The sequence below is a fragment of the Melanostigma gelatinosum genome (genome assembly GCF_949748355.1).
Source record: "Melanostigma gelatinosum genome assembly, chromosome: 24".
Classification (NCBI taxonomy): domain Eukaryota; kingdom Metazoa; phylum Chordata; class Actinopteri; order Perciformes; family Zoarcidae; genus Melanostigma; species Melanostigma gelatinosum.
The window spans coordinates 6040191-6065900 of NC_136657.1; the positions used below are offsets into that span (position 1 = coordinate 6040191).

Sequence of the window (25710 nt, forward strand, 5' to 3'; positions counted from 1 at the left end):
AAAACAGATAATAAAACACAAAAGCTTAAAGATGATAAGATATAATTAACACAGTGGTCAATCTGATATATTTCATGACAAATTATGTTTCTCGAAATTGATTATCGTGTCATAGGTCTAATATATTTATTTTTTGGGGGATAGTTTGATATATTATATTTACTGTTTATCACTTTTATCTGAAAATAATCCATATGGTAAATTATGAAGCAGTGGTGAATGCAGTGCAGTGATAGTGTCCCTGTATTTTCAACATCTCCAGCAAATGTCCCTCTCGTCTTGCAAAGAATGAAACTGCATTGTAATACAACAGTGTTGAAATCAGTTTATCTTACACAGTCATTCAGAAAGTCAACCGAACAGGTTGAATCATGTGGATAAAATGACAGCAACAATTTCCTCACCGGACTGACAGTGACACATTTTTACTTACATCTCTACAGGTAAACTCTAAATGTCTGACGTAAAACTGCACTTAATGAACTGAATGTAAATTCACTCCAGCCCTGTACGATATTGGAGCAAGTTATGCTGAACACTCAATGGCTTCTTGAAACTGCTACGGCAAATAATATATTTATATTGTATTTATGTACATTATATACATGTGTTTCTTTAAATAAGTTACATAATGCACAGGTAAAAGGGTATCTGTTAGGTACATCAGATTACAACGGTATGTGACATGGCTTTGTAAATATACATTACAATATTGTCATCAGAAAAAGCAAGTGCAGTCAGATAGGACTACCTTTCAGCATCATTTTTTTTCAGTTTGAGTTTTGGGTAACTCCAATGTTAAGTTGAACTGCAACTAGTCTTACGCTATATTGATTTGGATATGAAGACCGTCCAGACCTTATATGAAAAACATACGACTTCTTCAGCAGAACCAAAATCAACAAGATGCTTAAAGACAGACTAATACTGACTGCGTAGGCCACACTATAAAGCATCAAGAGTAGCTTCTACTTGCTAAGCAGCGTTTTAAGGGAGCGGGTGAGTGCGTTAGCAATGGCCGACATGGTACTGGAGTGGCGGACCAGGGCTTTCACGCTGTGCTCCCCTGGTGCTCCCACGGCGGCAGCCTCAGCCGCTTTGAGCAAACAGATGTAGTTCATCACGACCTCGTCCACCTTTGCCACGACCTCTCTCTGTTGGTGCGAGGCCGAGGCTCCGAGCCCCCTCACCAGACACATGCAAGCTTCGCAGAGGCAGCATAGCACCTGGAAGCTACAGGTTATGGCCAGCAGCATCTCCTCGGGACTGGTGTGGGCCTGCGCCATCCTCCGGCACGCCCGGCCCAATTCTTTAGACTCGACCGAGAGGAGCTGCTTGAACTGGGATACGTCTGGGAGAGGCATCTGGGCCCCGCGGTCGCAGCGACCAACGCTGGACCTCACCAGGGCAATGAGCTCGCTGGCGTCGCGGCGGACGTCCACAAAGCCAGAAGGGAAGCAGTACATGCGGTCCTTGAGTGCGTTGATTCGCGCAAGGCGGTCGCTGAAGCTCATGTTGTTGAGCACCTCCCCGTACAGCTGCTCCCCAGCTACATCCAACACTGAGCCACAGGGCAGTATGGCTGATGCAGCCGCACAGCCGTTATCCATATCGTTCCCACCGTGGTGCCGTCGGGGCCTCTCCCACTCAATGTCATCCTCCCCTAACTCGCTCTTACGTTTGAAGAAACAGTAGCTAAAAGGCCCATTGCATCTCCAGGGACTGGTGTCCAGTTTTTGAGAGCCCTTCATGTGCTTAGCGTCTTTCTGTAGTGGAAGTACCACAGACGCCCTCCTGCTGTCTGCCATACTGCCTATCGACCAGCATGTGTGGGAGGACACAGAGCCTTGGGAGTAGCTCTTGGAGAGACGCTTCCTCGTCGGCCTCCGTTGGACTTTGGTCTCACCTCGCAGGGGCACAGATGGTGACAGGAGCTGCTGGCTCCGGCACCGAGGGGGCTTATCGAGCAGGACCTCCACGCCCCCGGAACTGGCGGTGACGTTGCTGGAGCTGCGTTTGAGCTCCCTGCCCCGTTGCAGGCTATTGCAGAAGGGATCCATCTGTGTTGGGGCAACAGCCTGAATGTGGTTGTGATTTGGCCGAGACTGGATGGAATGCATGACCTCCTGTGTGCGTCCAGAGATGCCGGAGCAAGCGTTGGCTTGCGAGGGAAGAGAGAAAGGAGGTGGAGGAGGAGGCGCTGGGGGAGGGGGAGATTGCAGGTTGGGAGTGGGCGATGTAATGCAAGCCCTAGTGCCAGCACATGTCTGCCTGACAAAAGCTGAAGGGTGGTCTCCCCTTCCTAGTGAGACGGTGTTGAGCCCGTTGTCAGCCCGTTGACCACTTACACTGGGGGCAGCAGAGAAACAAAGAGAATCATTAGGACGAGAATGTGGTGACTGACGAACTGCATGCTTTGCCCTCGGGTCTGATCTGAACCAGTCCTCAGTGCTGTCACTAGGCTGGCTTCTTGACCGAGGCGGGGGGCGGTTAGCGGTACCCCCACCCTCGCGGTTTCCAGCTGTAATGAATCCCCCGTCACGACTGATACAGCCCTCTCTCTTATACAGGGACAGGAAGTGCTCTGGGTCCATACCACTCCTCTCTAGTTCGCTTTCCAGGCCAGAAAAGGAGCTTCTCCTCTCGGCAGTCGCGGGCACGAAATCTAGACTGTCATTCAGTTTCTGAGCATGCATGTCAGAACTTCTCTTGAGTTTGGCAGGAAGTGTGGCAGAATGGTATGACTGAGGATTTATATTTGCCAGCTGCATGGTGTTCACGTTCGGGGTTACTAAATTTGGGCTGAGGAATGGGGATGATATGGAGGAAGGCATACATTGGCAGCGAGCAATGGTGTTCCCCCTATTCTTTACCATTTCGACAAGCTGAGGGTTACTCGTGATAAAGCGCCTGGTGTCCTTTTTGACTGCCCCTCCCATGCCTGCACTGTGCAGCTTCCCTCCCTGATGCATCTGGCTGACTGTTAGATAGTTAATCAGCTGCCTGTAGGCCTCGCTTCCTTCCTTCTGGTTCAGCCCCTTAAAACAGGCCTGTTGTTTAGCATGCAGATCATTGTGGGGCCTCTTGCTCCCAGTACCTGTTGTCTCTTTATGCTTAGACGGCGCGGCCGACGAGGGGCGGCCTGGTTCAGCAGGAGGGTGAATGTTGGGCAGCATTTTCCGAAGGAGGGCAGGGTCTGCATGAGGGTGGAGGTCCTTTCCCTGAGTGCTCTGGATCGGGGTGCCGCGGGGGATTCCGGGTTTGCTATCCTCATAGTTTAGCACCCTGAGTAATGAGGAGGAGGAACTAGAAAGTGGGTGCCTTTGCAAATGGTGGCGTTTTAATTCAACCGCACCGGGGCCGAGGGGTGAGTCATTTGGGGTACAGGCACTGCTGTTCGTGCTGCCGCCAGCGTCCAGCGATGAGCACCGAGAACCCTGTTGGGAGCTGTGGCCTTCCCCTTGCAAATTTGAAATCCTTTTGGCGAGGTGGTACTCGCATAACCGCGCGACACTCTGCTGTCTCGAAATCGGCTGATGGTCATTTTGTATGTCCGATCCCTGGTCGCACCCTCCTGATCTGGATTCTTTGGTTGGGGACAGCAATGACGCTACAACTAGATGCTCGTCTTGCTCGACAGCAGCAGCTCCATTATCTGCACCGCAGTCCCCCAAGTTGACAACATCTAAGAGGCGATCAGAGCTTGTGGACGGAGGGCGGGGGATTCTGTGATGGTCGCGGGGGAGGCTGTTCATTGCAACGCTCTCGGCTGCAGCATTTTCTGCCAGAAAAGAATTCTGTCTCCTTTGACTTTCCCCTCGCTCACAGAAGGAAGTGCGCTGGTCCAATTCAAGATGGCCACGGCTCCCACTGCCCTCACCTCGATGCCCTTCCCTTGTGCTGAAGGTGTTGTACTTGCCACTGGAGTCCGTGGACTTTTGGTGATGCTTGCCTCCTGGTGTGGTGGAACTCGGGCGCTGGAGAGTGGATGAGAGCTTTGTCTGGGATCTAACCGTCAAGCTGTCGGGCCCCGATGAAGCGGTGTCCAAAAGGGGGCTCCGTCTTGGGGGAACAGCTGGAGGCTGAAGGTGCCGTGTTGGACTACGGGGTTTCTTCTGTATCGTTCCTACCGTGCTGGGCGAGACGGGGAATTCGGTTTTCTCCTCGAGCAAAGGTTGGTACCCTTCCCTTGTGGCCAACAGGAGACGCATGTGGCTCTCATTGATCCTGTGATTCGCAGCCAGTTCACAGATTTCCGTCATCTCCGAGGAGTTGGTCTCATTGCCAGAATCTGAGGACGACTCTGGGCTGAAGCCGCGAGATGCGTAAACACCTAGAAGACAAGAGATACAAAGTTAAATATGGGTCATTGAGCTTATTAAGCTAGCTGCTGAAGCTGTTACATGGTATGAAATATCACACAGAGATATGTCCACATCTGCAATTGAGAAGGCCGATTATAAAAATGGTTTCTGTTCTGGTGTCATGGATGTGTTTTGAGAGTTTGCTAACGTAAAAGGGGCACGAGGTCACAGAGAATTAAAGAAAACGCATTAGACAAAAAATATCGACAAACAACTCGATGTTTCAACTGTTTTAACGTGAATAACATCCCACACATTTGAGTGGTCTGAATGATATAAAATGATGTAAAATTTACACGGTGAGTAAAGCGGTCTGGAAACCGTAAACAAAGACATAGATGATGGTGATCAAACGTGACTGTTGCATAAACCTTCAACAGACCTGGATTGCTACTGCTGGGTGGTGGTGGCGGCGGAGGCCTCTGTTCAGAGACAGACAGAGCCTCCAGTGCCTGTAGGGTATGCATGACTGCATTCTCCAGCCTTCTCTCTCCTCCCATGCTCCCTTCCCCCTCCCCGCGCGTTGGAACGGCGTCGATTAACGACACCGGGATATCGGCATTTTCCGGCTTGCTTAGCGGCCTTCCCTCGGGTGCCGCGTCCTCGTCCGAATTGTCCCGGAAACCCGGTGGCGGAGCCGCGATCGCAAGGTTGAGCGTCTGCAGCAGCGTGTCGTCTTCGTCGTCGTCGACGCTGTCGTCTCCCTCGGGAGGGGGCAGCGACGTCAGGTCGATGATGTCGTCGGTGGAACCGGAAAGCGCGAGGAAGGACGCCTTGCAGGCTGCCGTGGCTAACCCTCCTCCTCGGCTGCCACGGTTTCCATCGATGCCTCCTCCGTCGTCGCCCACTGGTGTCCCCGCGGTCGAGTCCTCTTCGCAGGAAGCATCGTCGTCGTCCTCCGCATCGTCCGTTGTATCTCGATAAAACAGATCCCTAAGCAGTGGCTCCTCACCACCTTCCTCAGTTATAATGTTACTATAGACGTGCGTCAGATCACCGAACTGAAACGGCACCCTGTCCTGTGGCCGAAAGTCTGTGTTGTTGTGCAAGTAGGGCGGTCTGTGCTCGGGGACCTCAGGGCTCTCCAACAGTCTTTCATAGCCCAAGTTCTTAGGCTTGTTCAAGGGTGGGTCCCCCCCAAAGATGAACGACACTTTGGCGCTCCGAGGAGAGTCTTGAGGTTTGTGTCTGGTAGCGGGGGGGAGAGGAGGGGGCAACGGACTCCTCCGTGTTCCAGGGTCTCCGTCAGGGTTTGGGGCTTCATGGAAGTAAGGAGAGATGCTGTTTTCTCTCTGCCCATTGTTGGAACACTCAGAGTCCCTGTTGTAGACCTCTCCTTGGCTGGGTGACGGCTCCTCGTTGTCCCCCAAAGATGTGCTGTATGGCCATTCCAGGACACGATCCGGACCTGCAGACAGCAGCAACACGGTCTTATTATTTGATGCGTTTTATATTTCATGTTGATTGAATCTTAAAGCGGCTGCCTGCTCTTCGCAAGATGTTTGAGTGCTCCACTTCGAGACTTTTTGGTTTTAATGCTGCACCGTAAAGCTTACATTTTTTAAGCTTCAAGCATTTCTTCTCGACTTGTTTTAATGGTTTCAGGTGGAGTGTCCTGCCAGGACAAAGATCTTGCCACATATTTCGACAACGTTCACGAATGTGCTGGAAAACACACATTTTGTCATCCAAATGCACCCACTCGAAATAAGAAACAATTTAGATACTGACTGTACAACTCTACAAATTAAATTAGGAGCAAATCCAAACTATTTTGACCGCACACATACACTACACACTGGCTTGGTGAATCATAACTCACCAGTGTCATCCCCTCCAGTGCTATTGCAGTGGGGCATGCTGAAGATAGATCTCCTGGAGTCCACTAGGAGGCGGTAGTAGCCTGCTGTTAGACAGGCCAGGTTCATCGCATCACTGGCTTCCATGATCATTGTGATGGGCTGTGATAAAAAACGAAAGGGGGGGGGAGGGAAGGGGGGGAAAAAAGGGATGAACAACAGATCGTATCATTTGTGTTGGGCGAAATAATGCTCGCTTACTGCTTCTGTTTTCAGACAGAACCGTGCTCACCCTGACATCCAGAACATGCAGCTCCAGTCGGACGTCGGTCTCATCCTCAGTGAGGATCTCGATGCGGTTGACGTGGCTGAAGTCGGCCAACAGGGCCACGAGGTTGGTCCGGGTGTTGATGACGTGACTGATGCCGTAACGCGGGCCCACCAGCAGCGTCACCTCGGTCTGTTTCTCTCCTTGCTAAAGACAGTTAAAAGCAAATCATCGTGTCAAACTTTCATTTGAAAAGATTTCTAGTACAAACCTTTTACGGGACTAATGTCCTCACCAAAAGTAATGAATTGAACTCCCTCCCTCCATAGAGTCGGAGTTCGCTGAGGTACCTCAGGTAATGCACCTTGGCCTGCAACGCAGTCAGCTGCACAGAGAGAAGGGAAATACATTAGTCAGCATCCGAAAACAAAATCACTTCAACCTGTACGGACACATTTGTATTGTAATGTCAGGATGTAAAGCACTCTCAAGCCATTTTGATCCAGACCACTGATTTTCCATTACATCCCATCATGTGATTTAAATCTGATCAAAGTCTGAAGTGCTGCTCCGCTGCAGTTCTCTTTGTGGCTTGCTTGTGTGGATGTGTTCCTCTCCAGCCATTTAGGGTCCGTCAGGTTTTCGACATTCACTCTTAAAAGGACCCAAACTGCATTTTAGCATTAAATGCTGCTGCCTACGCTGTAATGAGACATATATCTAAGACCTGACATGTTTTACGCATCCGTTGTTACTTCTTCACGTCTTCACAGAGCAGATGTATTTCTTTATTAATATGCAACGAGTGTTCTTGCAATTGATTTGTAATGCAGAGGCAGCTGAATGACAACAGTTCTTTAAGGAGTCATAACATTCATCCAGCATTTGGAGGGAGTATTCATGGCGGCACGATGGTGTAAGTGGGATCGGCTGGAGATGAACTACAGAGCCCATGTGCATCGCTGTGAAGCGACATGCCACCACAGAGTAAATGTGGGTGTTACAGTATGAGCGCCTGTATCATTGAAACAGTTTCACAGAGAACTAAAAAGTTGAGCTGATCAGCGGCCCCTGACCGGTGGAACAGCGCGTGAATATGAATATCTTATTATGCACACAGTCTGACGACGGTTTTCACATTAGCATGCGCGGTCTGGCTCGACTGAGGGTCTCAGGTTGACAAGGGCGAGAACCTTTACAAGGTCGAGCATGGCAGCGATGCTATTTCAGGATATTGTGTCAGGAAAACAGACTGCGCTCGTGCACATGCGCGTGTGTGTGGGTCAGAAGTTTGTTAACACGGGCAAAGAGAGACAAAGGGGGCTGCTTACTTTTTTCCCTGGAGGCACGAGGTTCTGGTTGGTTTTCAGGATGTGCGTCAGAGCCTTCTTGATGTTTTTCTCCTTCATGCTGGACAGCACGACGGGAGGCAGGAACAGCGGCAGACCCCACTCCTTTCTGTTGAGAGCAGATGGGTTGCCAGTTAGAAAGAGGAGGGGAGCTTTCTCCAGGCTTCCTCAACAACTTCACAATACGCGAGAGAATAATCCGAACAACTGCTTGACTGGTTGCGGTGCCGAAACGTGTCCACGGCTCGTACGAGAGTTCTGGACCACATATGGATTTTGTTGTGTTTTTGCACGAGGCCCACTGTCTGGATGCCATTTCTTTCGATGCGATTCGACTGTTTAGCCAACCAGAACACTTTGTTTTGCAGAAGAGGAGGCAGAAAAAGACGATGAATCCTTGAGAAATTATGTAAAAGCATAAAAAAAAAACCTTAAGAGGAAACAGCCCAAACTGTCTCAGTCTATTATGTATTATTGATGGAGCAGCTCCAGGCTGTACAAGAGTTTAACATTACAGATCATGTTGGTGGTGTCAAAAACACACCCGCAACGTCCTTTACACGCAAACTTACTGGATGTATTTCAGGGACACCTTCTGGGTCTGTCTGGTCGTCATGGTGAGGATGTACATCTGCAGAGCAGCCAGTCGCAGCGCGGCGTCGTACTTCAGCTCCGTGCCGAAGCGCTCCAACACCACGTCGTTGCAGCTCTACGGCAAAGCAGGAAGCAGTGTTACATGAGAATCCAAAAGTCAACTGCTGGGGCTCGTGAAGTGCGGTTCATGTCTCCATCGAGCGATTCGAGCAGCAGCTGAGATAAGTTGCTCCCAACCTTCGTGACTTGAGCTTCCTTCAAAGGGATGCAGTTTCCAGTCCCTGGTGAAGGACTCGGAAGTACAAAATGTCAAACTGAAGATGAGCTTTCCTTCTCTCAGGCTATTTCACTTGACTAATTATCAAAGGAATCCTATGGAGAGGCAATTTATTATTTTAGAGAGTAGTCAACACAAGAGTGGATTTTGTCTTGACAGGATCCATTCTGGAGCTTTGTTATTGACCATCAATTTCACAGAATCAGTCTCAGGACTTTGCATCACCTGCACATAGAGGTATTCAAACGCCACAGCGTCTCTCCGGAGCAGCTCCACGGGGTCCCTGGGCACGAAGCTGAGCCTAAAGAAACACTTCATCTTGTCACAGCCGGGCCTCTGGGTCACCTGGGGTCACAGACAGGAGGGAGAAAGAGAGAGAGAGGAGGGGAAGAGATACATGCAGGGTCATAGGTGAGCAGAAGCATCAGAACATGCACGTGCAGAGCTCCACATCGGAATATTAAAATTGTCCTCTTGTGATGCCGCAAACCTCATTAGAATGTAGCGGACACTATGGATGAGAGTGTGTGTGTGTGTTGGAGTGTAGGTGTAATGTGCGCTAGTGCTGATTAAATAGCATCGCGGTCCAAATGCCGTGTGAATACTGAGCAGGAGTGTGTGTGTGTGTGTGTGTGCGCGCTTGTCAGACAAAGAGAGCGAACGAAGAGGAAACACCTCCTACCTGAGTAAGCATCTCCTGTTCGTGCAGGAGGAGCAGTTTGCTTCCGGAGCCTTCCGTCCTGTGCTCCAACACCAGGGAGAAGTGCTCGATGCATTTGATGGACAGCTTCTCTTGCAGGGTCAGGATCACGTCCTGGAGTAAATACACCACAAGCTTGCGTAATTAGAGTGGTCACTCTATTTCATTTGTGAATCAATTGGCTTTTCTTACTTTTTGTCATTTTCAAGTGTGAAATCACTGCGTAGCATATACTCAGAACCTGCTACGTGGGGCCGATGCATATTTGTAACACATAATACCAGCCACAAAAGTGAGAAAAGGCGTGACTCGGCGCTCTTGCTTCCTAGACGACACGCTAGGAGCCACCTCGGAGCAGAAATGAATCTACAAGTCAAACAGATACGCTCTTTGCCACCTCGCCTGAATAAATGCGCCGCTCGAACAAATCTGAACTCAAACAGTGATTCAATTTCGTGGTCTGTGTGTGTGTGTGCGCGACGGAGACACACTCATCTGCACTCTGAACGAATTTCTCAAAGTGTGCCTGGAAGGGAAGGCGCACGCAAAACACGCACCTTGACGGAAGTACTGCTGTCGAAGCGAAAAGACTTTGTCTGGCCGTTCTCCAGGTAGACCTTCAGGACGTTTGCCATGAACAGAAGAGAGTTGTCCTTCACCGGGTTCTGCAAAGGAGGAATACCGTCAGTCCTTTCATCCTGCTCATTCGACGTCCCTCGAACAGAATACAGGTGAGGTTCAATACGTGAGAGGATTTCATGAAAGTGTATCGATGTCGTAGCACATTTTTGTGACTGTCTTATCTATCTGGCATTCACTCAACCGTCTGTCTTATGTGGTAACCATCTGTCATTGCCTATATCGGTCATACATAAGTGTGTGAGCGTGTGTGTGTGTGTGTGTGTGTGTGCGTGTGTGGTAGTACTGACTGGAACCTGGCCGTTTATAATGACCTCCTCTGCAAAGCGCACTTTGACCGGATTGGACTTGAGCATGGCTTTTTTGGCTGCACTGATGAACGCTGATTTCGGGGACTAAGAGGCAGCGGTCCAAAGAGAGAGAGAGAGTCACGGGAGGGAAAGAGGGAGGCCGAGAGAGACAGATGGAGGGAGAGAGATAAAGAGAAGCATAAATAAACACACAAAAAAAAACAGGTTTCCACATTAGCTGCACATGTAACACCGGGAAAATCAATACAACTTCAACATTATAACCTACGTTTCCTGAAATTGGGAAAAGCAATTTTCTAGAAACACAAACCTGGTGCAACACACCCCAATCTTAAGAGGAGACGGATGAATGCATTTAGCTGGAGGAAGACAAGATCATTCCATCCACTTTAAAGGAAAATAAGTTTAACGGGCCTGGAAGGGAGTCAAGGAGAGCTTAAACTGTGAGCCACAAATCTATACCTCCCCAAATATGACAACAAGGGCACACGATGCCATTCATGGGGAACTCATTTTTCAACACTCAGAGGACACTAAATCACCATGTTTCTGTTTCTGATAATTATATAAAGGTGTCAATAAATATATCTGACACATACAACCCTCGTGGTGCACAATGCAAGAGCTGATCTACTCACGGGATACGGTTGGACGACGGTCAACACGATGGATTCTTTGCAGCTCCTGGAGAGAGAGAGAGAGAGAGAGAGAGAGAGAGAGAGAGAGAGAGAGAGAGAGAGAGAGAGAGAGAGAGAGAGAGAGAGAGAGAGAGAGAGAGAGAGAGAGAGAGGACAGCGAACCACAAAGTCAACAGAATCATCAGGAAACAACAGTCGCAGTGAATTGCGACGGCAGATCAGCGAGAGCAACTTGATGAGCTTGGCTGAAATGGAATGAGGCGCCTCTGGCAGTCGGCACTTACGAGTAGACTCAGTTAAACCAAGAAACACACACACACACACACACTCAGTTTCCCATTTAAACTTTGTTTCACTGTAACTTTGTCGGGCACTCACACTTTTTTTTTTTTATGCGGGTATGAGTCTGTGCATCAAGCATTGGATTTAATAGCTTATGACAGAGTCCGTTCCCAAGTCGTTTTGTGATACGAGTGAACTGGCCCTTTAAATCTAGGTGATCCATATCCTTCAGAACAGGGTTTTTGGGGGCAGGGATTCTTGTATTTGTTCACAAAATCCTCCAAAGCGTCCCCCAAAGGTTCCTGTAGTCACCTGACGAGGTCAATGACTCGTTCTCTGGGAGCCGAGCTGACGGGTTCGTCGTTGATCATGATGATCTCATCGCCTGGCAACAGCTTCCCCTCCGATGGACCACCTGCACGCACACAAGACACGAATGCACACAAGCCGTAGTTGATGACAGCGCATATATTCGGCCCGTCAGCCACAGATTGTCCGGGAATGAGTCAGTGGAGGAACAGCTGAATGGACACTGCAAATAAATGTCAGCTTACAGCTAATGTGGGCGTGTCCGTCTCCTGACACATGCATTGATTAACTGCTGCGTCCTTAAGCACATGCTGTATATTGCTTTCCTTGGCCGACGACTCGGAATGGAATATTCATTGGTTCAATTGTCTGTTTGAAATTCAGCGCTGATTGATTATTGAGATAATCACTGTGTGTGTCGTTGCAGCCACCGGAGCTGACGGCTGATAGGAGTCTGTAAGCAGTGGTTTGGCAGAAATTTGGCAATCAGCCAATTAACCAAAATAAACAACACTTCTTTTTCAGGAAAAACTGATACATCTGTGTATATTTTCTTTCTTGTATGGGGTCAATTAAACGTACTTGTGCAATCATAGTCTGGAGACTTCTAAACAATCATTACAGCAACTGTTTGCACTGATAAGCACGCTGCAAACAGGAAGGAGGAACTGATGGAACCGCTCAGAGCAATCTTTCAACGTGCAAACCCTCCGGAGGTATCAGGCCTTGCTTTCCGGCTTTGACTTTATTTTCTCTCAGTTATTCTAGCAACATCCTATCCCGCTATCCCGTTACTGAATATTGCTCCTCTAGCCGTCAGTCATCTGACACCCACAGGAGTGAATGGACTTTTGCGAAATAATCCCTCTAAAAACACGATTCATGTGTTATTCTTGGGTAAAATACAGGCAGTTAAAGGCAGTGTTTTTCACACTGGACGCAAGGCTAAATTGAACACAGTTAACGTATGTGCATGCATGTTGAATGAAACTACTTCAAAATGAGAAAACGGAATGTTTTTCTACTTGAGGAATGTGGATTGTATGAAACTATGATTCAGGGTTGCCAGTTTATTCTATCAAGTCTAAGATTTCAAGCCCCGATGTTTTGGATTTGACCATTTCTGACTTTGGCGACTCCTTGTGGTGACATCGGAGAGGACACCGTTACAGACAGCCGATGCGTGGCACCTACCTGGTGTGACAGAGCGGACCACCACCGGTTTCTCACTGCCTGCCACAAAGCCGAAGCCCAGGACCGGGTCCCGTCTCATCTCCACCAGGCGGGGGGCGGGGGGGACCCCATCCAGGTGAACCTCCTCCAGGGAGCTGCACTGGGACACTTGGCTGGAAAAAAAGAAAAGCAGGAGAGGAGGATGAGTCAGCAGATCGTTTCTCTTCAAGAAGAGATGTAGCTGGTAATAGGCTCAGTGACTGTGCTGCATATTAACGAAGAATCTCTGAGATTATGCCACATTAAAATCCAATCAATTCATTCATTCCTACACTCGGAATTTTAGCTCTGAAAGAAAACATTAAACTTGGAGTGAGTGATTTGAGCTGTCCCATCAGCTGCTCATAAATCACAGCTCTGGCTCAGGTTTGGTCATTAGCACAACATTTTATGCTGAAGAGTAGGGGTGTAACGGTTGGGTACGATACAGTGGAGCCACGGGTCGGTACGTTTCGGTACAGTAGAAAACTATAAATGCCAGAGAAATGTACTTTATTTTAAAATATATTTATTCATTACAACTAACATCATGAAGTTATTCTTTGACTTTGAACAATGATGGAACTATACCTGAGTGACCCATCTTCTGGGGTGTCTTCTTAGCAACACATAAGCATAAAAAACTAAAACTGCTCCTTAATGTTATGTAGTATTGTTGCTTACATCTTGCAAAAGATATGTTTAATCTCAATGGGACAACCTGGTTAAATAAAGGTTTAAAAAAAAAAAAAAAAAAATCTTTTTATTTATTTTTTCAAACGTATTCGGTTCGTCATGCGTACCGAACCGTGAGCCTCGTACCGAACGGTTCAATACGAATACGCGTACCGTTACACCCCTACTTAAGAGCTATTTATTTACGCACAGGTCATGCGTTCATAAAATGCCAAAGATCTGCAATCTGGAACCAATTTGGTTCGTGCATCCACATAAAAGTCGGCAGGCTTTTCCAAATGAAAGAGCACTGATCATTTAATCAAGTCACAACTGTACAAAATCAATGTGCAAAGGTCGAAAAGGCCTCGTCTCTCCTTAGCGGCTGCTGTTATCGTCATATTAGCACAATGTCATGGATGTACACGTATGCTGAAGAATGCAAACGGTGAGTCCAGAAAGAAACCTTTGCTCTTTCTGAGGGACTGAAAAAAAAATCCTTTAAATCCGTTTTGAAAAAAAAGCAACGCGAATGCAGGTTAGTATTGGTGAAGTATCGCATTATCCTTTTCTTTGCCTCACTGCAAGTCACTCTGGATGAGAGCACCACTTAAACGTAAATGCCCCATACTAAATGAAACCTTCCTGCTTGCTGAACCTCAGTCTGTCTGACCGGGACACTGAGAATGCAGAGTGCCTGTTAATTATGAAGTGATATAGGCTTTCAGAGGGGTTGACTCATTCTCTCTCTGCCTCTATCTCCACCCCCCCCTCCCCTCCTCTTTCGCAGCTTAAAACGCTCCCTTGGCAGCCGTTGCATCCCCGCTGCACATTAAGTCCGGCACAGGCCGGGGTGTCCATTGTTACCGTGCCAACATCCATTCCATATTGGCTGCCTCTGCTATCCATATAGATAAATTCATGCCTCATCTGTCCTAACCTTCACATAGTCACACGTGTTTCTCTTTTCATCCATCAGATGATATTGTTTTCAGATTTTGCACGTCCAATGTGGCTTTACCCGTGGATGTTTATCTGCGACGTGGGCGTCAGCGGGGAATATACTGCCACGAAACAGTTGGCAGGCTTTATAAAGCACACACGGAGAAGCTCATGAGCACACACCACAAGTACCCATGTTCATCCACACAGGAAGGCTCATGCTTACTCTACACACACTGTCAGATCACTCCCGAACGCTCTTCAGATGAGGAGAAATATGCTCGATGTAAATCTGTTAAACTCATTTTCTAAATTGTTTCGAGAGTAAAACACAACTCTAGAAACAATCACATTCATCTCATGACGGACACAATAAGACGAAACGCACACGACTGTATGAGTTGACATGTAAAAATGCCCATTTTATACACAGTGTGTGCATATACATACAGCCCAGCTGCCATATCACAGGGAGTTCAAATCCACTGACACTTGAGTGGCGAACGGCGTCGCAAACCTGCGAGATCATGTTCGATAAGGTTAGGGGAGATATCTGTCCATTATAGTGAAATCAACTGGCTTTAGTTGCTCTCTCGCTCTCTTCTCTCTTTCTGTCTCGCAGAAATCCAATCGGGACACTCAATCTGTGTCACCTCCACTAAAGGGGGGGGGGGGAATAATGTATAAAAGGATGGATAAGAGGATATACAGTATCGTAAGAGGGCAGGAGAGCAGGACAGGAAATGGACACATGAACAGACAATATTGAAAATAATCTTAACGTGCCACGGGTTGAACGAGTTATTTTTGAACGAGTGCTGCATTTGTCCACTGAAGCCCAGAATACCAGCCTTTGGAAAGCAGAGACCAAGGGAGGGGAATTGATGTCGAGGGGGCAAAGCGAAGAGGAGGTCAGAAGAGAAAAGGGAGGAGACAGGAGGAGGCCCCAGAGAATAGATTATAAAAAGCAGATCAAGAGTGGCGATACAAGGAAGGATGAAAAGTTCAAAAGGTTGAAGAGGAAAAGTATCAGTGAGAAGAAAAAGTGCAACCGAGAAGGAAAAGAAAGAAAACACGATGACAAGTGGCAAAGAGAGGGAGCAAGGAGAGGAGCTAGCCAACCAACACGACATATGCAGCCAGTGTCAATTCATTCACAGTGTAGTTTCACCACCACGTAAAGCAACTGGTGCGTCAAACGAGTGAATTGGATCACAGCTTATCAGAATCAGACATGTCTGCCTCACGGAGCCTGTTCCACAGCGTGTACATAGTGATTCGTTTATGATCATGCTGTACATACTTGGTGAGGCAGTCCCGCCCGTCCATGGTGCTGTTCATGCTGTCCCAGCTGTATGGAGGCCCCTGCAGTCCAGCCCAGGCGCCTGGGCCAGGGGGCGGCCAGCCCGACATTTTGTTCTTATGGCTGCAACACAAAGGACGGGGAAAATTAGCATTTCATCGCCAACAATAAGCACTTATCATTGAAATGGAACTCATACATAAACATCAAGGCACATCCATCGACTTATTTCAAGAGGAACATCATGTAAGAAAAGAATGAAAGGTGACCATATCAATCTCTGAACTGCGAGGGAAAAGTTCTTCCTTTAAATGAACAGATGATTGGTTTATTTTGGAGAACACTCCCTCCCACAGCCACGAACCATGAAGACAAGTTCATCGTCCTGACCTCATATCGGTGGTCGCAAGCGGACGCATAGCCACAGTAACAACGAATAGATTAATGGCATTTCTGGGCCAAGATTCAGACTGACATTCTGTTACGCGGCATGTTCTCCACTGTGTGCTTTACATCCCATTGAAAGCAAAGGCCCCAATTGATCAGGCGTGCGCTCTGCAGTCGATACAAATGCTTAAAAATAGAAGAAAACGCGTACTAGAGGAGGACGTCATCGCCGTAAGAATCCAGCTGATAGATTCCCATATTGTGCTGTCGATGGGCGGAATACATCAGTCAGTCATGTCGTAGCTTATGGTGTGTGGAAAAGAAAATTGGCCTTTAGACGAGAGGTGCAACACAAGCTCCACTGGGGAACAGTGGAGCTGCCGGTGGAAGTGTCAGAGCCGATCAGTCATCCTGCCGATCGGCTGTCATGTAGAAGGAAAAAAGTGGAGTCGTGATACAGTTGTCTCAAGCAATACACACATCTCCCGTGCTTCCATCAACACCCAAATGCAAAGAAAAGAAAACTAAATAAAAGGTCCATTTCAGCACTCGAGGAGTTCTTCTACTCTTGATTCTGTTGCCATGCACGCGTTTCAGTCGGACGCTTGTGCTTCTGCTGCATCTTCAGTCACCCGAAAAGGAAAACTCATCCACCGCCACTTCAGAATCCCAATCAGAGGCTCTTGTGCCTCAAAACATATACGGAGGCTGCTGCACTAACGGCTGTGCAGATCTCCAGTGCGCAGCCAGACATGCATCCTTGTTTGTCGCTGCCGAGAGCAGCTTTGGGTCCAAACTGAACTAAACTGCCGTGGCCTCGCCTCCTTTATCCCATAATCCCTCTCATCACAGAGAAAACAAATCCATGCTCTGTGTGTGTGAGAGAGAGAGAGTAATGTGTGTGTATGAGAGAGAGAAAAAATGAGAGGGAGAGAGAGTGTGTGCAACCATGCATGTATATATAAGTGTGTGTGAGAAGTAAGAGGCTTTTCAGAGAGCAACAATGTGTATGGAAACATCGCTCCATCTCTGAGCTGGAGGAAACCGACTCTTAAAGTTCACCTGGATGGCATTAATATTTTACTCTTCCCCTTTTGTCGTCCTACAGCAAAAAAACAAGTTGTTTTTATGTCCATACGGGAGAGAAAAGGACAAATGGTTCCGCCAGTAAGACGAAAAATGATAGTTGAGTGACCGACCGGCCGTTATTGCCATCCCTGGCGGAATAAAATACACTTTAAGGCCCGATTGTAAATGAAATAAGGCATTTGAAGATGGCTATTTTCTACGCGGACAAGGTCCTTTGCCTCCTCATTAGCAGCGTCGCCCCCTGAATGCAAAACGCAGGGATTAACACGCAGTTTCAAGCACAAAATCTCTCAAACTTCTCTTTTCCACCAGGGATCCGAGTATATGAATTCAGAAGAAGCAGCAGGGGTGCTTCGTTCCGTGTGTGCCTTTAGTTGAAAAGACCACTGTATTGACTTCAATAATACTGACTTCAATACTTTTTCTTCCAATCTGATCAATGCATGCTTTTTCCTCTCCCGCCTGGGATTGATCTCTCCTTCCGTCATCCACACAGCTCAAAAGCTAAACTCCATGAAAAACAAACTCAATCGATGTTTCGTCCCCTGACGAAAATGGAGCGACAACCATTTCTTCTGTGACCGTGTGGGACAGGACTGAAGGAAAATTGATATGTTTTAAAACAAATGTAGTGATTTCGGGAGAAGAAATGAAGAGGGTTGTATGTCATTGACTTAGACAGATTTCATAGATTTAATTAGACATAAGTGATTGATTTGACAGGTTGTAGGAGAAGGAGAAGCTGCCTGGTTCTGTCAACCGTAGGCCCCAGAGCAGCATGTTTTCTTTCACTTCAATGGTTTTCACCAAATTAGAATCCTGATTATTAGAATTATACATATGAGCCTAATATGCAATCGTCCATTCAAGCAGATTATAGAATCCCCTTTTCTCCCCAAATGCAAGCCAGGAGCAGAAGGGGAGCCGAGCCACTGGTGCATTACCGCGCCGATCTTTGCAAACACATTATTTGATTTAAACAAGACGCCGAAGCATGTCAAAGATCCAGCCTCAGGATGGAGGCCATTTAAAGGACTGATTTATGGCCTGGCTACTTATCACAGCTGCCGGGAGCGAAACTATTTTAGTTTGACCTTCCTTTTGTTAGAAGAGACCACACACACACACACACACACACACACACACACACACACACACACACACACACACACACACACACACACACACACACACACACACACACACACACACACACACACACACACACACACACACACACACGCGCAATGACTTGTAAAACCCCTCAAGATCTTTATCAAGACTGACTGAGTTTGCAGAAAAAGCCAGTAGCGTAAAAGCCCACCAGCCCTCTGCCGATTCTCACCACTTTACACTCTGCAGAACAAATAGGGTTTAAGCCACAACTCCCCCCCCCCCCCCCCCCCCCCGTCTTGTTAAAAGCTCAGCTCCTGGGTGTCTTGCATGCTGGTGGAGCTGAGGACCCCTCTCAGCATCCAGGGACATGTAGGTTAAGTGGTGGGTGGAGCAGTGAAATATACGTCAGGGTTTGGGTGTCTTTATTCATTTTAACATGTCAGCTAAGTCTGCAATAAACAGAAAAGTGTTCATTCTCAGTCTCCCCTTTATAAAGAACACTGACATATTGACTTAAGTGCTTTAGGAAAATCGACTGGAATAAAAGGTACGTCATCTCCAGGGACTTGAAATGAGATGCGAAGAGACGACTTTCTGCCGTGATTTCACACGACTGAGCACCAAAAGTTTAGAAAATAGAAAAAAAAGAAGATGAAACAACTCTCGATAAAAACTTCACAATTAGCCTGAAGTGACCCTGTGCATTGACAAGATGTATCACTGAGCCGGTTCTGGTTTAAAGGGCCAGAGTTGAAAAGGGAGTAAAATATGAATGCAGGGTGTTTTTCCTCTGGTCGTGGTTAGAAGTGTTCATGCAAAGACATCTAACACATGGTGTAACTGACTTGAACCAGATAACAGTTCACAGGTTAATTCACAGACATTTTGAGGCATGTTCGATCGGGTGAATCATCGCACCAGGAGGCAGGCAGAGACTGTATTTATCTGTCACTCGAAAATGTCCCAATTTCCTCCTCGACTTCCTCATGATGCTCATTAATGTTCCAACTTAACACACTCATAGCTCCCAGCAAGACAACTACAGCCATCACCTGACCTTCTCGTCCAATCCTCACCCTCGTTCCATTTGTGGGCTTTTTCCACTCTCTCGTCCTCCCTCACTCTCTTTCTCCACGCCTTTGCACAGTTCATGAAAAAAACATTGGCGCGCGTTGTTAAAAGTTGGAAGTGCTCTTACTTTATATAGCTTTACTGTCTGAAGACGCCATGCTTTGGCTCTCAGCTAGCGGGCACGTGCACGTGCACACTTTGCTCTTATGTAACACACTTGAACATTAAGCTCCATTCGGCATGCTCTCTGAACATCTCGCAGAGTGCAGATGTTTGCAAGACAAGCATAATGGAGAGCATAAAAAAGAAAAAAACTGCACGAGTTTGACAAAGTTGCTAATTTGCAAGCAGAGGCTTCTGAAACATTTCGGGAAACAAATAATCCGGAGAACAATCGCATTGACTCGTCAGCTGAAGGGATAATGGATCCATCCATTTAGATGATTCATGCCCGTTTTTCCAACCATCCATCTGAAAGTGAACAGCTCTCACATCCACCGTTCAGATCTCCTTTCACAACCACCACGAGCAGCACAAGGCCATCAAGACTTTGGACAGGAACCATCGTTTATAAAGCTCCTAATTGCAACCCTGATAATCAGACTGGCAGATCTTTGTGGAAACAGGCTGGAGTCCAAGACGCCATCGCAGCTGTGTTGCACCATTCTTCACTTCATATTCACCTCTGCTAAAGTGAAACAGTGGGCTTAATGTTCCATTTAGCTGTTGTCCTTTAAGGCAGCTTGTTAACTGCCAATCAGCAAAGTGTCACTTAGCAAAGTCGTTGGCTTATAGAGCTTTTTATGCGTCTTCATTCGGTCTTTATTGGAGGAAATGATAAGAACAAAGTGCCAGAGGGAGTAAACGGTCTGGTCCAGAGACAGAAAGAAGCTTGGAGAGTTATTGTGACCGACTAGAGTTGGCGTGTTCCCAGGCTTTTTTCACCCTCAATGAGCACAACACCACCGCTAGTTGTGAAAAGACATCTGCAGTGATTCAGAGGTCTGGAAATAATGTAATATTCATACTCAGCATGCCATACATTTGAAATGGAAAGCAAAAAATAAATGTTGAATATTTTAAAAAAGAGATTTTGTTTAAAAAAAAAACCACTCACATCTGGTTCAGTCCATATGCAATCATTTGTATTTCCACGTCAGCCACCAAGTTGCTAAATCCACAGCCTATCAGCACGAACTGCAGAGGCAGTGAGTCACCGCTATTCTGCTCTTTTATGATTAAATGTTGTCATGTTGCACTGTGCAGCTCTTTCCTCTGCAAATGACCGGTCCTCTGAGATCACAATAAAGCCTGCTCTGCCTCCTTTCCTTACGGACACTGGCTGGTCTTACTGATGTGGAAACATGCCAACGGCGTGTGGTGATGGAATCAATTAAAAGCTCACGTAAAAAACAGCTACTCCGTACAAAGACATCAAAGTAGGTGAGCGGGGGAGCTGTTACATTGAGGCTTTCAGTCAGTGTTGGTTTCAGGACCACGGACAGCTCCCCTTCGATTCTACAGCACTAGGATGGGAGTACTGATTCCCAACTTAATGCAGTGTACAAAATGATGTTCATACAAAGGCTCATTCTTCATCACTTCGTCCTCTCGCTCTCTTCCTCACACACACTCACTGTGAGTGTACCAGACTAGAACTAGTGGGCACACCCTGTCCTTTCCCAATGTGAGGATTTGGACTCTTCCACAGGCTGCTGGCCAGACTCTTGACCTTGGCAAAACACACACATCACCGCTCAACGACTGTCCTTAACAGCACTGCGAATGGCCTCTAGACAAGCCTGCGAGTTAAAAAAAACAAGGAGGCTCCATTTCTCTTCGCGATGGAAGTTTATCTGCAAGGGAAAAGCAGCATTTGGTTGAAGGACAGCAGGTGCAGCTACAAGTGTGTTCATTTATAGGATGCGATAATGTTTGCCAGATGCCATAAAAAATGAAGATAGGGGTAGTACTTTATCTGAGGTCAGGCCTGTGGGGAGTTTCATGGTAGTTTCTGGTTGGTTGACTGGTCCTCGCGTGATGCAATATGACGACAGAGCATCGACTACTTCCGTCTATTCGGACCGAGTCAATTTTAAAGGTTAGAGAAAGAACACAGTGAGAGTGTGTGTGTGTGTGTGTGCGTGCATATCTGCTTGCAGCATGAAAAAGTATCCAGTGTGTGTATATTCAGCAAATACACTCGAGTCGCTTCATTTATCACTGGCTGCACAAAACGCGTGCAGGCTGAAAACATCTGCACCGAAACATCGAGGCACAAAGCCTGGGTGTCAGCGGGAGCTCATCAATCACGTGCCGCGTCACTCAGGAATCCTTCCACATCCGTTTTGATCGCGTTTCGCTGAAATCGTATTTGTCGATCGCCTCCACGATTCCACAGTGCTGTATCCTTCCTTCCCTGTGTGTGTGTGTGTGTGTGTGTGAGTGAGAGAGACAGAGAGTGAGTGAGCGAGAGAATATGGAATGCGAGATAATGCAAGATATTTTTAACTTGCCTTCTGTCCTACAAGGATAGAATTGCCCACTGTATGTAGTAAAGCCCAGCCAACGTGATCAATTATTGAGGATGCACTTCCCCCTTAGAGCAGGACAGCGTTTGTGAAACATCCTCACACACTGGTCAAATCTGTGGAGACTTGTAGGCATTTTGAGCATCGTGATCACTTCAAGAAGAATACAGATTTTCAAGCAACATGTTATATAATGAGAACACAGATGCTCAAATCACCCACGTGTCCTCGGACACACTTCAGCACAGGCGTTGGGGAGACGGGAGGGTTGTCTCACCCCAAAAAAAATGAACAAATCCAGTTGAACTCCCGCAGTTTGGTTACGAAAAGCCAATGCATCCGTGCGTCGTTAAATAATGCACTGAGCAGGTTCCATGCAGAATGCACGCGACATAAAAGCGCTGACAGAGAAAACACATGCTGTACGTCGAGGTCTCTTAAAACTTACAGAACACGTGACGCACCCCCCCCCCCCCGTGGGCGAGAACCCAGTAAAGAGCGTCACTTCCTGCGTCACCGATCAGCTGGCAAATTGTGTCTGAATTCCACCGCGCTCGCCGGCTGACAATTAAAGCGTGATTGGGAGATGACGCTCGTTCTCCCAGTTATTTGTTTCTGGCGAAGCCGAGGCGAGGGAAGGAAGTTCAGATGCAAACGGAGCGAGGAACAAATTTGTTTGCCTCATTTGCATAATTGATAGAATTTGGGCAAAGTCAAAGGGGGAGCGGAAGCATGAGGCGCGTCGCTCCAGTCTTGTGTGAGAGATGATTGGAATTATGGGAAGTAAAATGTGGCAATCATAACAGAGAATATTAGGGTTCACCAGGAAATGAATCCCTGCAGTGAGAAGGAAAGACTGATTGACGCTTCAGAGCTGCTATCGTTTATCAAATAAGCATCAAGACATAACAAACGGGTCGGCTCCAGCACACATTTTTAAACATGTAACAAAACAAAAAAAACACCTGAAAATAAATCCAACATCCTTAAACAATCAAAAGCCATATCAGTCTCAGATTGAGAGATGAATCGCATCTGACGCAGGCAGGCAGGAATAAACACACATGGAAGTGGATGGATGGGCTGCCATATAAAGCAGACAGATAGGTGAGAGGGAGAGAGAGAGAGAGAGAGAGAGAGAGAGAGAGCGAGGGGGGAGAGATGTTGTGATGTGATTTCAGATACTGACTGAAACAGCTCCTCCTGCAGTGATCACCGACCAAGTTATTGCAAAATAACTGCAAACAAAAGGTAAAGAAATTGAATGCGTTCATTTTTAGCCTCATGCTGATTTTTTTTTAACCTTCAGGGAGAGCCAGGCTCGCTGTTTCCCCCCCCTGGTTCTTGTCATCATGCTAAGCTAACTGTGTCCTGGCTGCAGCTTCACACTTGGCATACAGACACGTGGCTCGTATTGAACTTCTCATCTCACTCTCGGCAAGAGAGTGAATCATTGGATTCCCCATATCCTCCTGTATCTGTGCTCTTTTAGAAAAGATCATGATTATTACAGCTGATTTTAAGTAACGAGTGCCCTGATTGACTAAAATTGAGCAAATGACAAGTGTTTCGGTTGCCACGACTTGTCAGATGGCTCTCGGTACAACGGAACTTTGCCCTCTGAAGTAGCAGCATGCATTTGGCAAAAAGCAGAAGGCAATTTGGCATGCGTCGCTGTAATTTGATATTCAGAACACAAACAAGGCCTGCTGGCTAGTTTCACTGCCAAATTCCGACACACTAAAAAGCCAAGATTTTCCCACAGCACAAACGCTGATACAGGTCCCTGTCTTTGGGACGCATTGGATCGGAGACTGGCCTCCCGGAATAAAGCCAGATGTGTGGTAACTGAACTCCCATGAGTCCACAGTGAGAATAAAACCAACAAACACCACGAGAAGGATCACATGTCCCTCTCACCTGCTGCAGCTGTTTTCTTTCCCATCAGACGATGAATGATTCATTACCAGCATTAGGCGGTGATGAATTAACCGCAACTCCTCGTTACAGTTTATGAAGCAAACTTGCCGTGCGCAGCATGTGCAAACAGAAGGCTCTGAAACTGTATTATGGCAGCTCATGGATACACAACGGCCATCTGGGAACGGGCAAAGCGCGGCTAACTTGCCAGTGAGGCAAACACTCTCCTGGCGCCTGTTAGCGCGACGCCATGATTCATTTTTTTTACCATTTTACAGTCTGTCAACAATGAGATTGGAGCCAAATGCGTATAAGTGGGTGTGGCGGATATTTCGACCGGCTGACAAAGCGTAAGGGAAAGTGCTAGTGGCAGCTAGGAGGGAACAAGGGAAGGAAGCACTTCTTATGACAAATGGAGGCTATTTATTCAAATCACAAGACACATCAAGACAAAAGTGTGAACATATGCATATCCTCTGTGCTGTGTGACTTATTCATCTCCATACATTAGAGGAATATGAATGTTCTCCATTGTGTGTGTTTTTTTAAACACATTGAAATAAAGTCCGGGAACAACTGATTCTAGAAATGTTGTGAAACGATTGCCGGTAAGTCGGAGCCACTGTGGACGCTTCTCTCCGTCTTCCCTCAGAGGAGTGGAGGACCCGCTCCAGATGCTAACCTCTGGATGTGTAGGTTCAAGGGATTCGTCATGAGCCACGTTTAGAGGGCTGAACGATGTGGGAGTCAGGGATCACGCAAACATGTCTCCACATACGTGCGGCGTATAAAACCCACGGTGAGCGGGGGATTGTTGTGTGCCGAGCTCTTCATCATCGCCGCGGCGCCGACGTCTTCAGACTTGTTTTCGCGCGTCTTCTCATCTCAGGCCTGCGATTGGTTTTATTCACGTCTGGTTTACACATACCTGAATGAAGCGTTTGATAAATATCTTTGCCTTTATTGTGCAATTGTAATACGTGTGCGACGTTGAGCGTCATGGAGGCTGGACAGTGTTGCTCAGGGTGAACCTGGTTCTCTGTCTCTTGAAGTACTTAGTAGTCTTGTTACGACTCGTCCTCTGGCTCTGTGCTCTCCACTGGCTCACTTTGTGTTCCCATCCTTTTCAGTAACCATTGTCCGTCCTCTTGTTTCTTTATCTTCCCCTTAATCACCAGCACTCTCTGGTTGCTCCTCGGACTCTGTGATTGCATCTCATAGATGGCAACATTTCTGAGCCACTAAAATAACACGAATAACAGGACGAAAACACAACGAGGCCTCTACCTGCGTACATATCATGTAACTCGGTACATTTTCTCAAACACTTGCTCACAACAGAGTCTGAGTCATTAATGACTTATTATCTTGTGTGCATATATGTGCATCCTTATGGATGATTACACAGTGAAATGGGCCTTTTACTTTGCTGCTTTAGGTCCATTTCAAGCAGAACGTTGAACAGGACTTTCACTTGTGACACAGGCGATTGGTTAGTGTGGTATTGTTGCTTTCACTGAAGGAAAGGATCTGAATGCTTCCTCCACCACTGACAACAGGTCACATACAAATCAGTCACTGAAGTGTCTCAACTGAAACACTTCCATCTCATTCATTGTCAGAGTCATGAAACTTTTTGAGGTGACACACACACCGGCTGACAAAGTGACTGTAGAGTGCAACTACTGGCTCTTCCAAGGAGACTCTTGACTTGTATACCCGGCAAAAAAACACCTTTTTTTTTACCTTCACCTGGAAAAATCTTCAATGGATTATCTCATCGTTCCTCCCAAGAAGGTGGCATATGTCAAGAAATTGGAATACAAAGTTAGAAAACACATGATGGTGCCCTCAGAGCCTAGAAGTAAAAGAACACACACACACACACACCCTCACACTCACCCGGACAGCTTTGGCATCTTGGAGAAACCAAA

The 25710-nt window shown here is 47.1% G+C and overlaps 1 protein-coding gene across 1 annotated transcript; it reads right to left on the bottom strand.

The window, feature by feature from the left end:
- Positions 1-291: 291 nt before the first annotated feature.
- Positions 292-25710, bottom strand: LOC306797206 (FERM and PDZ domain-containing protein 4-like). Its single transcript, XM_079296442.1, has 16 exons — positions 25679-25710; positions 15663-15785; positions 12725-12876; positions 11534-11636; positions 10940-10985; positions 10281-10385; positions 9909-10016; positions 9334-9465; positions 8877-8996; positions 8353-8489; positions 7763-7889; positions 6727-6816; positions 6456-6638; positions 6187-6325; positions 4747-5772; positions 292-4333 (listed from the first exon to the last, which is right to left on the bottom strand). The coding sequence occupies exons 1-16, from the start codon at positions 25693-25695 to the stop codon at positions 969-971; spliced, it is 5973 nt and encodes a 1990-aa protein (XP_079152568.1). The 5' UTR covers positions 25696-25710; the 3' UTR covers positions 292-968.

Excerpts from the sequence above, each read along its gene's own strand:
- LOC306797206 (XM_079296442.1), bottom strand. Across the intron at positions 8,997-9,333 it reads AACAGGAGATGCTTACTCAG|GTGACCCAGAGGCCCGGCTG; the intron begins GTAGGAGGTGTT and ends CTGTGACCCCAG. Across the intron at positions 4,334-4,746 it reads ACCCAGCAGTAGCAATCCAG|GTGTTTACGCATCTCGCGGC; the intron begins GTCTGTTGAAGG and ends CTTGTCTTCTAG.